Below are 17,233 nucleotides of genomic sequence, written 5' to 3'. Positions count from 1 at the left end.
TACCGCAGCGAATTTTGGTACAGATCCGAGTCAAAATCCACATGGAACACATGAATATTGATTCAGATTTCAAAAGTCTCATTTCAGAAGGCAAAATCAGTGCTGAAAAGCTGAGGCACAAATTGACACTGCAGATGTAAAATCCACACCGCAGGTTAAGCTAGGGCTTATTCACACAAGTGATATTCACGCACGAGTTTTTGTGCAATTCACACAAATATGAAAACCATTTTTTTGAATGGACTTACATGAGCAATTTTTCCCCCGCAGCGGTGCTGGGAGGAGAAAAAAGAAAAAAAGCAGTACATTCTATCTTTGGGCGTTTCGACGGTAGAAGACATTGCAAACACATCGCATGCGATATGTAACGTTTCCCATTGAAATCAATGAGCTTTTACTAGGTCAAGTAGGCAGTTCCTACGTGATCCTCTGACACGCGTGAAATATACACCTTAGGCCGCCTGCAGACGGCCGGGTTGGATCCCGCTGCGAGAATTCTTGCAGTGGAATGCAGACCTGTGCCCCTGCACAGCCCTGCGGCTTACCCGCTCCCGGCATCTCCTCTCTGTGCTATGTGCTAGCTGCCAGCCAGCCGGCGCATGCGCAGAGAGGAGCCGGCCGGTAACCACCGACATTTCAGTGCGGGCCTCTGCGAGACCCGCACAGAAATAGAGCATGCCGCGATTAGTTTTCCGCGTGTGTTTTCACACGAACAAATCACGGCCGTCTGCCTAGGATTGTGTTATGTAATGCAATCCTATGCAGGCGGGCACGGGCGGAAATTCTGTGGGAAATTGCGCCATGGATTTTCCACCCATGTGCAGGGGGCCTTAGGATCGCAATTTCACAGAAATGATGTAAGGCGTTTCTTGACTGAAAAAAACACCTGCAGATTTCATTTGCGGATCTTCTGTTCTAGAAAACAAATCGCAGCATGCTCCATGTAACTGCGGTTCCCGCACAGATTGCTTCCTTTGAAGTCAATGGAAGCTGTCCAATCTGCGGCAGACAAGCCGCAGATCCCGCGGGAAAGCAGGAGTTTGAAAAAAAACCAAACTACTGTGCATGTGTGCTGCACACCTCCACCGTGAAGAAAGAAAGAAGATCCGGTCAGGACACAGAAGACCCGCAAGGGATCCGCACAGGTAAGATAGTGACCTCAGCAGCGGGCAGGGTGGGATTCCCCGTGGAATCCGACCCGCCCATCGCCATGAGTCCTTTTGTGCGGATTTTTTCTGCAGCACATGAATGAGATTTCTCATTCAAATGCACAACATATACACTACTCAGAACATAGCCTGACAGTAGTTTTAATTTAGATTCTTGTTAAGTAACGAAATCTGAATGCTTTGCAAACTTCACAAAACAGGGACAGTGTCAGACTGGGGTACTTGGGGCAAATATTAGCTGTTTATTCATAGGCCACATGTACAGTGCATTACACTTGTGATTCAACATATCACAGAAAGTTTATTCGGAAATGGGGTTTTCAGAGCTACAACTGGTAGGGGGTCTGCCACATACCCCTCATTCCACAGCAGTTCATTTATGTAGGCAGCTGGGCTTGGTGCTGTAGCGGTGCCCTTGCACCACCATGCACACCTACAACCAAAAAGTACGTGGCTGCTAAACAATGAGGGTGGCTCAATGTGTTGTATGTAGAAATTACTAGTACCATTTTGGTACTAGTAATTTGGTACTACAGCATATAAAATTTTACTGCTCGACTTTAGATATATTTTTTGGAAGCGTGGGGAATGGCAAAAAGTTGGAAATCGGGCATCATCTTTTTGGTAACGCCATGCACCATGACATATGAATAATTTTATCTATGTGATCCTGCGGCAACTGAGAGTAAAAGAGATAAGATTACAGTTACATTATCTCCAATCCCCCAAGATAGGCCCCCTGTACACAGGTGGAAATTCTGAGGCGGGATTTCCCGTAGAATTTCCGCCCATGCCCGCTGCCATAGGATTGCATTACAAAACGCAATTCTATGCAGATGTCCGTGATTTGTACGCGTGAAAACACGCGCGGAAAACAAATCGCGGCATGTTCTATTTCTGTGCTGGTCTCGCAGAGGCCCGCACAGAAATGTCACTCCCGGCACGCCGGCTCCACTCTGTGCACGCACCGGCTTGGTGACAGTCGGCACATCACAGTGCCGGAGCCGCGGGAGTCCGCTCTAAAACCTAGTGCGTCCATTCAAACAATGGCGTAAGCACATACGTTCACATTCTACATATCCACAGCACTGCTGCATGCGCATTGTACATGTATACAGCTCTGCAGCATACACAAGGCTGCTACATAGGGCTCATTCTCAGTGTATTACCGCTGTGTGAGCCGGTTACATTGTGTATGGCAGCGATTGTGCACTGCGCATGGCAGCGTATCTCACACATACTGTAATGGGCAGTAGGACTAGTTTCTTAATGTTTTCATTCCCTGCCCTGTCTCTTAGCGGCGTTGCATAATAAATGCCGTACATATGCAATATATGAACACAGAGACCAATAGGGCTCTTATGTGCATAATATGCAGTAAAATAGAACATTCTTTTTTACACGCGTATTATATGCAATAGAAACCGCTAGTGTGAGTGGGTCAATGAACATCGACGCACACATATTACGCAGTGAAATTACTTTTTTGTGTAAATGAGCTCATACACACACAGCTCTGCTACATCCAGTACATGCACACATAGCTTGTACAACTCTGCTACATGTACACATACAGTCTGCAGCTGGAATGTCAAACACTGATTTTATTTACCCTAAATCCCTGCTTACAAGTGTAGTAATACATGCCCCCCTCTAGCTGCTACCTGGTCACATGATTATGACATCAGAGGTCCTGCAGCTACTGCAGGGAGGACTGTGCTGCCACAATATACATGGTAGCAGAGTTTTGCGAATGATCAAACAGCACACTATCAGCGTACTGCCAGATCATTAATGCAGCGGTCAGGGGCCTCTGGATGTGTCAGACCCCCCTTGCCTCTGGATGATAAGGCGCAGACACTTTACAGCAAGATTTTATCTTGCTGAAAACTGGGTCATATAGTCCAAAAAATATGGTAATAGTCATAATGGTCATTCACAAGTCATGGGCCCATGGTGAAAGTGCAACCTACAGTCTGCATATCGGCAGCGACAGGTAGCTGCGAGCAGGCAGGCAGGCGGACAGAGGATGGGGGGAGAGGTGGTGCCATATTGGTGTCCAAGAAACCAGGCCCATGGAGCCTGTGTAGCATCAGAATGGCATCACAAGATAACACTGATACCTGAAGGAGGGCCTATTCTACATTCCTCCTATCATCTTATTGGACGGGCCCCTCTACAGGCCCATTGGCGTTGCTGCACATGATTTTTGTTTGGCCAATTCACAAGTGATAAGATGTCAGACAGGGCTGAGTGACACATTACTTGCTTTTGCTGGTATGCAGTGGGCGCCGGGCAGGATTGGGGCAAGGACAGGAAGGCACTCCTCCGCAAACATTGCACTGCCTAATGCAATCAGCGGCAGCTGCATACAGGGAGCCTGTCCTCGCGGACGTGACTGTGTTTGTATGTACCATGTGGTGCTGGCTTGGGCCCACTGGGGGATTCATTTATACAGTGAAGAACTAAAATGTTTATTTTAGGATCTAGTATGAACTAGAGGGGGAAAAAAAACAATCACGTCTTAGGACGTAGCCATGGAAACCATAATGAAAACAATCATTGTTATAGGTGGCTTTTTAAAGAAAACAAACTAGGGGACAACTCAGAATGGAAAGAAGATGTATAATTGAAAGGGATATTATTATGACTGTACAACTTGATAGAAATATTTATTCATTCTCATATAATTATACAATTATTCACTTTCTTTGCAAATCATTATCAATTTCCAAGACTCTCTCTTTTGCCCAGAACGTATATTCTTTACTTTTTGATTAAAACTTTTATAGAGTTCAGGACTATTAGAGAATTAGCACAGATCTAGGATCCATACCATGAAATACTTTACACATTCATCTAATCAGTCGGAGGATTGTCTAGGCAGAGGAATATTCATCACATATGTGCTGAAGGTAGTAAAATGCTTGCCATGTATGTGGTAAACACCCAGAGATCAGTCAACCTGTACCCATGCTAATGTATATGATAAGCCATGCAGGTTATAGCAATTTGTAAGGGCACTCCCTGTATTTTATAGAAGCATTCTTTAGTTGAGCATAGAGGGTACAGCGAAAGACACTGATGTGCAGCCAAGGCAGTCGGCGACCACACAATGAATACCAATCACATACAAATCCCCATACCCAACACTAGTACGATGCTGATTTTTCAATGACAAGCACTAGCTGCCTGCTCAACACAAATCAATACTATTTATTCCATTATTTACCACGGTCAGGATGGCACTAAAAGAGGTGCCAGTCATCAGCACCCTCTACAACATACTCCCCCAGGCCATGTACCTTTCTGAAGAGGACGACTTCTCGGAGTTAACTGACATCAGCAGCTCAATCTTCTACTTGGTTTCTGGAAAAATCAGAAAATATTCCCCAGCAGGATTGTCTGCTGTGTCTTGACTTGCCGAAAGGAAGCAGGAAGATAGGTGGAATGAGGATCTGGAGTGTAATCCCTTCTGCAGGCAGGAGGCCACTGAATTGTTAGCACCCACAGGAAGAAAAAAAAAGCAACAACAAAAAACGGAAAAGCAATTCACTGGTGCTTTTCAGAAAAAGAAAGCTCCAGAGGCATCGGGCCTGGCTGAACTGTACACATGACTGTTTATGAAAGCAGGAAGTACCATTCCTTCCAAGTACAGGGGTGTTCCTAGGCGCAGAATGAAAGGGCTGCAAGCACTGAATGGCTGGGGATGTGCACAAGGGGACATGTCATCTCTCCCTCGCCAGCTCCGTTCTCCTTCGCAGGCAAAAAAAAATGCTGGTCGGAGAATTTAAGAATCGGTCCAATCTGACAATAAAATAGATCCCAGAAGCAAATCTCCTTGATGGAGGTTAACAGAAGCAGACTCCTCCATGGGCTGGTTTATCTAGATGTGCAGAGAGGAAGCTTCTTCATGTAGATGTCACAAGCATGGTGCTTCTAGTTCTCAGATATCCTGTGGCCACCCCTCACACAATCACACAGTGCTCAGAGCCAAGGAAGAGCAACACCCATCAGCAGAGCTACATGTTATGTACCAGGGCACAGAAAGGGGAAAATGCCCACACTGTTACAGAAAGCACAATCATGGCATGCAGAAAGGGGTTACAAGGCAGCACATTGTGCACCATGTGGGATTTTTAATTGTCATCCCCCAAGAAGAGAAGGTTGTTACAAAGAAGCAGCAAAGCTTCCATCTTTTTTCCCCAGCGCGTGCAGCTTGCAGAATAGCACATCCCTCACAACGTGAGATACATTAGCTTAAGGCTAATGACAGTGACTAATTCACAGCAGATTGACAGCAGAGCTATTCAGAGCTCCTGCCTATGGTAAAGCTGGCTGGGCACAATGTAGGTGGGATTCACACTTATTACAATCAGTTTTCCCATGGTATATAGAAATAAATGAGAGTATACATGAAGTTGGATGAAAATATGCAAAAGAATGTGAGGCATAGGACAGAAAAGTGATCTGATCTACTAAAAATCCTCTAAAAGAAATTTACTAAAAAAAAATGCAAAAAATTGCGTTTTTAACAATTAAAAGAGGTATGCCAGCAGTACCAAGTGATAGCATGCAGACTGGATCCAAGAGATTTCAAGCACAGCACCCCTAGCACACACTGGTAGTAGCGGCACTGCTCCTGAATGTTTTCCCATGCAGTGACATGGCCATGAGGGGCTGTACAGGTACACAAACTTGGCTTCATTCAACTGAATGGAGTTAAAATGCTGTCGTCTGCCAAGTGTCTAATGGGAATTGGGCTTTGCAGAGAAAATGCCAAAGAAGCTTAGGCTCCTCTGTATTCAACCTTGTGGTTGGATCCCTACCAACCTGCAAATGATGCTATAATCTATTGATATGCTGTCACTTGCTATGGCTGCAATACCCCTTTGTAGCTATTAGAAATGACCCAGTTGTGCGTGACGCTGATAGCAGGAGGGTAGGGCTGGGATACCCAGTAACACTGTCACCCTGCCTTTTTACACAACTCATATCTTACAACCTGCACCCGTCACACCTACATGCTGTGATTCATAGGGCTGTCCAGGGCTAGATACAAAGTTTTGTTTCCCTTTTGTCTACAGGCATAGTGCGGATAAACTGCTATATTAGGGCCAATGTGAACGGGCGGATTTTAATTATAAAATCCGCACATGTCCGCCGTGCAGGACCTCTGCAGATCTAGAAGCCCATAGGGATGCATTGGAATCAGCAGGGCAAGTCAATGTATGTGGATGTGAAGAAATCACAGCATGAGCCTTTTTTTCTGCGGATTGCGCAGGGATGGCTTCCATTGAAGTCAACAGAAGCCGTTATATCCGCAGCACAGACACAGCTGTCACTGTGGGGCTGAGTTCACACGGGGCGTAATTACTGCGTTTTGCCATTGCAGATCCGCAGGACGGACAAACCGCTGTGTTTGCAGGGCAAGACAAAATCAATGTATTTTGGCAAAAAGCTGTTCTCACAGTGCAGAATTTTTCCGCTCTGCCGCAGTGCAGAAATGTTGTTGCGTCACGGTTTTTGAAGATGCAGCATGTCAATTCTTTGGACGTTTCCGTGGCGTTTTTTTGTCCATAGGCCTCAAGATAAGCAGCAAAAACTACAGCTTAAAATGCTGGAAATACTCGGTGTGAACCCAGCCTGGCTGTGCCGCTGATCCGCAAGAGATTAAAAAAAACAAACAAACAAACAAAAGAAAAAACGGCGCATCCGACGGAAGAGAGCCCCAAAGCGTCCGGACAGGTGGGTAAATGTCATTTTTCGCCTCATGGCTGTGGGCACGAGTGGAAAATGCTGCGGGATTCCACAATTGGAAACCGTGCGTGCCGTGGACATGAGGCCTTAGACACATAAAAGCAGACCTTTTATTCTAATCCTAAGGGATCCTGCACACTAGTGTTTTTTGAACGCTGCGATATCACTGTTTTTTTAACGCGAGTGTCAAAGTGACTCTCTAATGTTAAAAACGCATCGCAATAAAATTGCAAATCACAAACTTGCAATGCGTTTTTAACATTACAAAGTCCCATTGTCGGATGCGTTTAAAAAAATGCAGCGATATCGCAGCGTAAAAAAAAACGCAAGTGGGTAGGAGCTGTTAAGGCCCTTTCAGACGGGACGAATTTTTGGCAAATGATGCCCGACACTCATCCCCGCACAGGAGCTAGTATCGTTCGCGCTCAGCAGGGCGGCTGCAGGAGATTTCTCTCCTCTCACTCCCCCGCCCCTCTCCACTGACTTAACGTAGCGGCCATTCAATACTGAACAGCTGCTATTAACACTGAACTATCAGCGATAAGCTCATTGTCCATCGTTTATGCTGCATAAATGATGGACGATCAGCTGATCGCTGATCGTTCAGTGTAAATAGTGGCCGCTCGGGGAGCAAGAGGAGAGGAATCTCCTGCAGCCACCCGGCCCCCTGCTGGCCGCTCTGTGAGTGAGCCAGTACTACTAGCTCCCATGTGGGGACGAGTGTTGGGCATTGTTTGCCTAACATTCGTCCCGTGTAAATAGACCCTTAATGCCTGGCAAGGTACATACACAGACAGGGCACCACAAAGTTCAGGAATCCTGCATGGACACTAAAGATTATTAGAAAGTGACAGCATCTATCAGGGTGTGAAATTAACAGTCCTTTGTATCCAGCATATAACACACGTTTTGACTCGCACAAGGGTCTTTATGATGCATAACAAAATGAATACATGTAGGTTATGTACTGTATACATAATCAGCATAATCGCAATTACCAATCAGAACTTGACCATCCTACTAAATTATCGCTAAAACAACATGCAAGTCTATATCATAAAACAATCACAGCACAATAATGAAGTCACCAGGTGTAAGACCAGATTCAAACGGGTGACAAAAATCGAATGAGTTTCTCGCGATATAACAGTGCTACCAATCGTATGCATGTATGTATGCTTTTCAATGGGTTCTTTCATATTAACCCCTTGAGTGGCGGGTTTCCTACAACCCTGTCAGACCCACCAGGGCAGGTTTTTTAAATGGTCTAATCATTGAATTTCAACTAATTTTGCAGTTGCGTTCCAAGAGCCATAACTTTTTCATTTTTCCATTGACCAGGCCATATGAGGGCTTGTTTTTTGCGGGACAAGTTGTACTTTTTGATGGCATCATTTTTGGGTATATATAATGTATTGCATAACTTTTGTAAAAACATTTGTAGGGAGATTGGGGGAAAAAAGAAATTCTGCCATTTGTTTTTTGGATTTCATTTTTACGGCATTCAACATGCAGAATATATAATGTGATAACATTATTCTCTGAGTCACACGATTCTGGCGATACCAAGTTTATACAGTTTTTATGTTTCGGGGAGGAAAAAAAGAAATGGGGAAAAAAGAAAAAAAGGGGCCATGTCATTACGGGGTTAAATAATGTACCAACTTCCTTCTCTGTGTCATTACGACGCACGGATACCACATGTGTCATTTTATTTTACATTTTTTACAAAGTAAAGGGAGACAAGTGTTTTTATTTTTTTTATATAATTTTTTAACTTTTTTTTTTATTTTTTTTTACTTTTGTTTTTTTTTTGTCCCTTTAGGGGGACTTCCACAGGGACCCATCAGGACCCCCTAATCACTTTCCGGGGGTCCGATGGTGACAGCACTTTACATGCTGCAGTGACAGCCCTTTACATGCTGCAGTCACATAGACTGCAGCATGTAAAGGGTTAACACAGCAGAGATCAGAGGTTTTCTCTGATCTCTGCTGTAAGAGCTGGTGCCTGCTTGTCCTCTGACAACCCAGCACCAGCTCTCCCTGCCACAGAGACAGTCAGCTTGCTTTTGACAAGCCGATGGTCTCTATAGCAACCTGTAAACAAAGCAGGACATTAGAAGCAGGAGATTGCCGGCATATCGGCAATATCTTCCTGTTTCTCAGTGTCCTGCTTTGTTCTCTGTGGGTCTGTGCAGGCAGAGCACAATGTCACAGCTTGTGGCATTGTGCTCTGCAGCTACCATAGTGATACATAGCCCGGAAATCTTCCGGGCTATATCACTATCGGTAGTGGAGCTCGTCCCGGAAAATTTCCGGGCGTGCCACTCAAGGGGTTAAAGGTGTTTTGTAGGCTGCTACATTGTGAGAATACAAAATCATGGCATGCTCTATATAGCTACGATTTGTGACGTTTTGTAGCCCATGTTTCCCTATGGAGCCTTCCTTTGTGTTGCATTGCATGAAAACGCAGTTTTCATGTGGTGTAACGTTTACAGTAGGAGGTCCTATTGTATAAGCCCTAAAATAAGGCCTATCTGCATGAAAAACAAAACACCACAATACATCACCTAACAAGCATTGTCAGGTCCGCCGCACTTCTTCTCTGGCGGAGCTGCAGAGGAAACGTATGGCGGACCTGACAATGCTTGTTAGGAGATGTATTGTGGGCATTTTTCGTTTTTTTTTTTTTTTGCAGATAGGCCTAATTTCGGGTCAGGGTTTATATTTCAAGCTCCTCTGAAAATTCCGGCATAAAAACGATATGACTATGTGCATAGTACACTGGGGGACCTGGGATAACCCCATCCTTCAGGTATATACAACTAAAGTTAAGGCCCATTTACACGGAGCGATGATCGATAAAAATAAAAAAAACGCTAAAAAGCGATCGTTTGAGCAATAATCGTTGCATCTAAATGCGTGGCCATCGTGCACTTTTCGCGTACTGCTAGCTGATCATTAAATTCAGTCCAACCTAAAAATCATCCTTCAGCCTTATCAGAAGTTCTCCACGGGTAGTGCTGATAGCATTGTTTCCTGCTGGAGAACAAAGGTTTTGAATGCAGATAAGGGCCCTTGTGCTGTTAACTGCTTTCAGCTAAAGGCTTAATTTGCACACTTAATTGCTCTTAAGTAGCTACTTAAAAGTTTATGCAAAATGATCGCTCAAAGTTGTCACTCAAACTGTCCTTTGAGTGATCATCGATGCATGTAAATGGGCTTTTACACAAGGAAATTGCATACACATCAATTGCTTGATAAGTAACAATTATCAGAATTGCCCCAATCAGTTCTGATAATCAGAATACATTAAGGAACTGCATGCAGTGCATGTGATTCTTTTGTGCATGGGATCAGTGCACTGAGCTCCCGCCTCCTCTCCACCTTCTCTCCGCCCCTCGCCACTATTTGCAATGGGAGGGGCGGAACAGGGGTGGAGCTACGACCGGGAGCCTAGCTCCGTCCCGCTCCCTCCCATTGCAAATAGTGGCGAGGAACGGAGAGAAGGTGGAGAGGAGGCGGGAGCTCAGTGCACTGATCCCGGCTCTTCCAGCTTCCTCCCCCTGCAGACAGGGACGGCGTATATTGGCTGGGCGTGAAAACCCAGCCGATATACGATCGTCTGAAGGCGCCCTTAGGCCTCCTTCCCACGAACGGATTTACGCCGCGTAATTCGCGGCGAAAATCCGCTGCGTTGCCCGCTGCTATTAGGTTCTATTGAACCTAATAGCACAATGCTCACGATGCAGAATTTCGCACCGTAAAATCACCCGACTTCACCCGCGGCATGCTCTATTTGCTGCGGGTGTACGCGCTGACTGCTTCCATTGCAGTCAATGGAAGCCGTCCGTTCACACTATCTCCCGCTGTAACACAGCGGAAGATAGCGTGAAAACGCTTTCCCGCCTACCGCCGCCGCGTCATATGACGCGGCCGGCGTGTCACGTGACACGGCCGGCCGCGTCATGTGACGCGGTGGGCGTTTCACATGACGCGACGGTGGTGGGCGGGGAAGCATCTTCACGCTATCTTCCGCTGGTAAGTATGGGGTCTCTGGGGGCGCCGTGACGGGCTTCACTGCGGAATATTCCGCGGCGGAGCCCGTCACGCTCGTGTGAAGCCGGCCTTAGGCTGGTCTCACCGGATTTGTATTGCAGATTCTGCGATCAGCATCCATGGGGACTTTCCGCGGTAAAACACAGGCATTTAAAGGCATGCATTTCGAATTTTCCTTCACACTTGCAGATTTGAATTGCATATTCTGCGAGCAGAAAAAAAATTACAGCATGCTCTATTTTACCATGGAATCCACACAGACGGTCTGCATTGAAGTCAATGGAGGCCTCTGACCTGCAGCCCATATGCAATTAATATTGCGTATGGGCTGCGGGTATCCGTGTCATCACTAAATGATGGCGTGGGAAATAAAAAATAAAAAAAACAAAAACTGTACTGTAGATGACTGCCTGCGAGTCTCAATGGTCATCCGCAGTACAGTTAAGGAAGGTACGTGGGATCACTAGCCGGGCTCACAGCCAGAATCCACTGTTGGGCCTCCTGTACATGGAATCCAACATGGTCGCATGAGCATGGCAAACATTGAAGAACCGACATCTAAGGGCAAGTGACAGGACCCCATATAATACACCAACAACAAGCTAATGTATCACATGTATAAACTAAAAGGCATGCTACAGAGAAAAAAACATCAATGTAATCAATAATACTAAAATAAGTAAACTCATATAAACTGTTATTACATCTATCATCTTGTACTCATAAAACACATTTTATAAGACTGAGCACTGGTGTAACATCGGGGATGCGGTTGCACCCGGGCCCCATAAGGCCTCTCCTCTCCATATAGGGAGCCCAGTATGAATAAAACATTATAGTTGGGGGTCCTGTTGCAGATTTTACATTGGGGCCCAGAAGTTTCAAGTTACGCCTTAAGTTTCAAGTTAAGACTGAGGGTATACAGAAGTTCATTACACCAAGCATGTGAATTTCACATTTGCCTTACTAAGTAATTGCTCATTTTCATTAGCAGTATACACCTGCCAATTTCAAAGACATTTGCTGGAGGTTGAGTGCATTGGTTAAGAAAAGCAGAACAGCAAGTACATTGCTGCGATGACTTAGTAATGAATCATAAACATGCTACCTACATAGACACCTACATGCCTGAGCCTCTCCAATAGCAACCGTCATAACGATCATACTGAAAACAGACTAAGCAGCTAATTATATAACTCTACTTCATATAGCCTATTGATTTCTATTGGGCTACTCACAGCAGCGTATTACTCGCACGAAAAATAAAAGTGACATGTCCTATCTTGGCGCGTATTACGCACAGATAGCGTATGGGGATTGGGGTTATGCAGCAAGTAAGCATGTCATTGCGCATTTCCTGCTTGCTCACACGCACAGAGCACAGCGACTTACAGCTGTGTCAGCCCGGACGAATAAAAAGGAATGGTAAAGGAGGAAAAAAGTAGGTCCACAAAGTATTGCCTTCTCAACAGTTTTTTTTTTTTGGGGGGGGGGGGGGGGGGGGGAGGTCTCACATGGATAGAAATGAACTTCTGATTTTTTTCTTCACACTCCGGATACGAATTGCATATTCCTCGAGCAGAAGAAAGGTCGCAGCATGCTCTATGTTGCTACAGATGGCCTCCATTGAAGTCAATGGAGGCATCTGACCTGCAACCCATATGCAATTACCATTGCGTATGGGCTGCGGGTACCCGCGTCATCGCTTAGCGATGGCACGGGAATTACAAACAATGGAGAAAAAGAAAACTGTACTGCGCATGACTGCCGGTAAGCCACCACGGTCATCCGCAATACAGAGAAATAGGGACCTAGGGTGACCGGTGGAATCCACTGCAGTCCTCCCACATGTGGAATCCGACCTGTCTGTGTGAGCCCAGCCTTACTGGGTAAAAGACATTATAATGTCTTGATGATAGTTCTCCAAAGAAAAGAATGTAGCAAAATAATAGATTGTGAGGATTTATATAATTATTACAAAACAACGTTAGCACAATCTTTTAACTTGGGTAACTAAATCAGAGGATCTCTCACAACAACTCCTCACTATAAGCCATGGAAACAAATAAACATTACAAGGTCAGGGAAAAAAACTAATTTCAACAGCTACCATGTAACACTACATACTAGACATCAGTAGTGGTGATACTATGGCACACAGCTGCTGCAGCAATCACATGCTAGCAGAGAATAAAAGGTGTGTACTGTATTTTTTATTACTAGTAATTATTAGAAAATTATAGTACCAGTGTTACTGGTGGCGCAATTCGCCACACAGCTGTGCTACATACATTATGATCCTCACACATCACACACACACAGCTCTACTACATCCATCCCTACCCCACACATTACACACAGCTCTACTACATGTCACACACAGCTGTAGAACATCCATCTTGATTCCCACACATTACATACACAGCTCTGCTACATTGTACATTCATTATGATTCCCACGCATCACACACAGCTCTACTACATCCCTCTTGATTTCAACATAATACACACATGCTCTACTACATGCATGCTGACCCAACACATCACACACACAGCACATTACGCACACAGCTCTACTATATTGTATATCTATTTACATCCATCCTGACCACACACAACACACGCAGCTCTGCTACATCTTGATTCCCACACACAGCTCTGCTATTCCACACATCACCAGACTCCTGTATACAGTGATCACCCCTGGTCATTTGATTCTTGACTCCACCCACACACGTGATTACATGACGGTGACGTCATAACAGGTACTGGTAGCAGCTGTTGTCAGTTTATCCAGTATACAGTACTTTGTACCAAACTGCACAATGGCTCCTCCCATAGCAGTGACGTCACCACAGGTGCTTCAGCCCACGGATCTCTGTGGTGGCGATAGGTTGTTGTCTTCTGTCAGGACCGCTGAGTTGTGTCAGAGATAATAACGGCTTAGTTGAATTCTCATTTTGTTATTTTTGTCCTCCCCTTTTCAAGAGCCTTAACTGTGTTGTTCATCTGTTGGTCAGGCGCTTTGTTTTGTATATGTTGTAGGACCTTTGCTGACGTCACCAGGGGGTGGAGCGATGTCACTGGGGCAGAGCATGAGAAGCACTCACATACTAACTGACAAGTTAGTAGTTTGATTATTTTAGATAATTTGTAGAAGTCTAAAATAAATACGTTAGTGCTGTACAAATAAAGATTATTATTATTAATAAATCAATCAGGTTGGATTACTTCTAAACATTAAATGACGCTCACTGAAATCAGTTGGTCATCCATGCAATGAGCCAAAAAAAGAAAGAATAGGTAATAGAGGAGCGCCCCAAACCAGGAGACCACCCTGTATCAGATCCCTCATTCCTTAGGGCTTTCTTACACAGGAACAATCATCATTGAGTGAATGGAGGTGGAGTGGGCCTCGGATCGCTCAGCCACGCCCGCCGACATTCACAGTAATTAGGCATTCATTCATAGATTTATATAGGCTGATCATTCAAATTATCATTCAGTCCGTGCATTCATTTTCACTAAACGATAATCCTTCAGATTCTCGCTGGATCGCGGGAATCCAAACAATTATCAGCCCATGTAAAAGAGCTTTAAAACAGATAACTCTTGAAGGGGCACTAACTTTTCAGACATCTTATACTCATCTACTAGCTTATAATATAGTTATATTAGAAATGTTGTTGCTTTACGGATGTAAGGAATGTTAGAGGTGGCTGCCGCTAGGGGTTTACCTTCCGGCTTCTCTGGAATTCACTGTCTGTTAGGTACATAGCGTCATTTCCTTGGCAATGGAGGGAGAAGCTATCTTTACAGGAATGCTCAAGTGCACTCAGAGGCTACAGGCTGACAGATTTGTAGACACTATGATAATCTCCACAATGTCTGCTTCTACTAGCGATGTGTGTGTTTTTCTATATATACATATACACACACACACACACACACACACACACACACACACACACACCTTATATTGAGTTACTCACCATTTAGTCAGAATGCCAAAATTGTCCTGCAAAAGCAGAGGGGTGGGCATTCAGATGCTGCCCCTCTACTGACTGGACCACAGACCGCGCAATGCACCATGCGAAGTCAGGGGAAGGAAGTGCAGAACAGTGAACTATTGGCAGAATAGATTGCAAACAGTTGGACAGCAGAAAAATGGGGAAAATCAGGACTTACAAACATGAACTAGGGTGCAAACAGCAGCAAAAGAGAGGATAGGAAGAACCTATTATATTTTAGACAAACGTGTTGAAAACTCAAGTACACTTTAACAATATATTTATTTATTCAATAGGGGAGGGGCATATTTTGACAACAGAAGAGTGCATACTGCTGAGAAAAATGTCAGCTCAGAAGCTAGGCCGCTTTCACACGCCGAGAAAAATCGCAAGAGATCTGTGCATTGTGAGACGCACGAATACGAACCCCATTCTTTTGAATGGAGTCATACATAAGCGATACGGTGAGGGGGGAAAAATTGTGCCATGCTCTATAGTTTCATGTTCCTCTGAACATATCGCCCATTGTTTACAATGGGACAGGAAAACAAATTGCATAGCGTGCGATGTGAGGTTTCCCATTGAAGACAATGGTAAACACTTGACGATCCCCCGACATGGCTGAAAACCGCACCTGAGGATCGCAACCACACAGAAGCAACGGGAGGCATTTTTGACAGAAAACCGCCTTGCATCCGCGGGTACCTCGCATGTTCAAAAGTGCAATATCAGGCAGTGTCTCAGAGCCAGTTATCATGCTCGGCCGTGTGTAGGAAGCCTAAGGGACAAGCAGAAGGAGCTCTAGACATACTGATAAAGTTAAACCTAATAGTTTTAAAGATTGTGGAAGCCAAAGAAAAAAAAAATCTGATAAATTACCATTGCTTTGTTACATAAATTTCATAAAATACTGATTTGGAACCAGAATGTATAAGGTACATATAAGAGGTGGTAAACTGACAGCCCTGTGGCTGTAGTAGATGGGTCTGTAACACACAAAGGCATATCACAATATTCACATGAACAGTTCTCACATCCCTGTGCAGTCTGTGTTTATAGCATACTGACCCATTACGTGAGCTGTACAAACATGGTTTTTAACACAGTATGTCATATGCTTGTCCAACTATCCAGAAGACAATCAGCCACTCAAGTCAAAGGGGGCATGAAAAATAACAAAAATTAAAAAACGGAAGGAATGCAACATCCACGTGAGCTCGATTTTTCACGGAACCATTGCAAAACAAATCCCGGAATAAACAATACGGCCACCATCCGATTCCTTTTTCGTGTGTAAAAAAACCGACGACACACGGACATAAAAATAGACACATGGGCATAAAAAATGAACACATGGAAGGCATATGGATGTCACACGGACATATACAATCACTAAAATCTGTCAGTTTTTCATGCCTCGAAATCGGATATGCTCATATGGATAAGGAGTAATTAAAGAGAGAAAAAATTCTGTTCGATAAGGACCCATCTTTATATGCCCTAACAACAGATACTATAAGACTGAAAGCAATGCACATGATGAAAACAGCCAAGCCTTCTCCTAAGCCCCCATCCCCCTATATTCTAAGCCTATGTGCAGTCAGTTTACAAAAAATGGACTACACATGGACAGCAAGAAAAAAAACCAAAAACACATTGCATGCATTATTGCACTATTCTAATCCGTGTTATGGATGACACTCACCCACTAACTCCTTAGCAGCCAGGGTGTACATTTACGTCCTGAGGGGTTCGAGGCTTGTATGGAAGGAAATCAAGGGGGTGGGCTCCATCCACTCTATTCAATGTGGGTGCCAGCTGTTTCTTACAGCAGACATCAACCCATAACATCTCCAATCCGCACCACTGCTCATCGCAGCTGTTAACCATTTAAATAGCCCAATAGGAGCTCGGGGATTCTGAACAGATCCCCCCCCCATGATGAGATTGTGGGGTGTCATTCGGTTACCATGGATGCCACAGGCCTTCTGAAAGCCCCCGGGGTTGTTATTGCCGATTGCCTGTCAAGCTATGCCTGTGGCATGGCTTGATAAATTGGCTGTCAGATTGTGGACTAAAAAAAAATTTGTTTAAAAGAAGTTCTATCAATTTTTTTAAAAAAAAGGTAATAAAAAGTTAAAGGGAAAAATAAATAAATAAATCAAAAAAACCTTTTGCCATATGTTTAGAATAAAAAAATCTGGATAAAAAACCCCAAAGAAACTGCATCCATAAA

The 17,233-nt window shown here is 44.4% G+C and overlaps 1 protein-coding gene across 6 annotated transcripts in view; it reads right to left on the bottom strand.

Annotated features, from left to right (window-relative positions):
- Nucleotides 1-17,233, bottom strand: part of SRPK2 (SRSF protein kinase 2) — a 126,246-nt gene that overhangs the window by 74,641 nt on the left and 34,372 nt on the right. The window contains exon 1 of one of the 6 annotated variants that reach the window (XM_066591957.1): nucleotides 4,475-5,111. The exons of the other annotated variants lie outside the window; for them this stretch is intronic. Within the exon in view, the coding sequence (XP_066448054.1) occupies nucleotides 4,475-4,512 (38 nt within the window). The 5' untranslated portion in view covers nucleotides 4,513-5,111. Of the gene's footprint in view, nucleotides 1-4,474; nucleotides 5,112-17,233 lie in introns of those variants that run through there. 6 annotated transcript variants of the gene reach the window in all.

This window comes from Eleutherodactylus coqui, chromosome 2, assembly GCF_035609145.1.
Source record: "Eleutherodactylus coqui strain aEleCoq1 chromosome 2, aEleCoq1.hap1, whole genome shotgun sequence".
In the NCBI taxonomy this organism is placed as follows: domain Eukaryota; kingdom Metazoa; phylum Chordata; class Amphibia; order Anura; family Eleutherodactylidae; genus Eleutherodactylus; species Eleutherodactylus coqui.
This window is presented reverse-complemented; position numbering and strand designations above follow the sequence as displayed.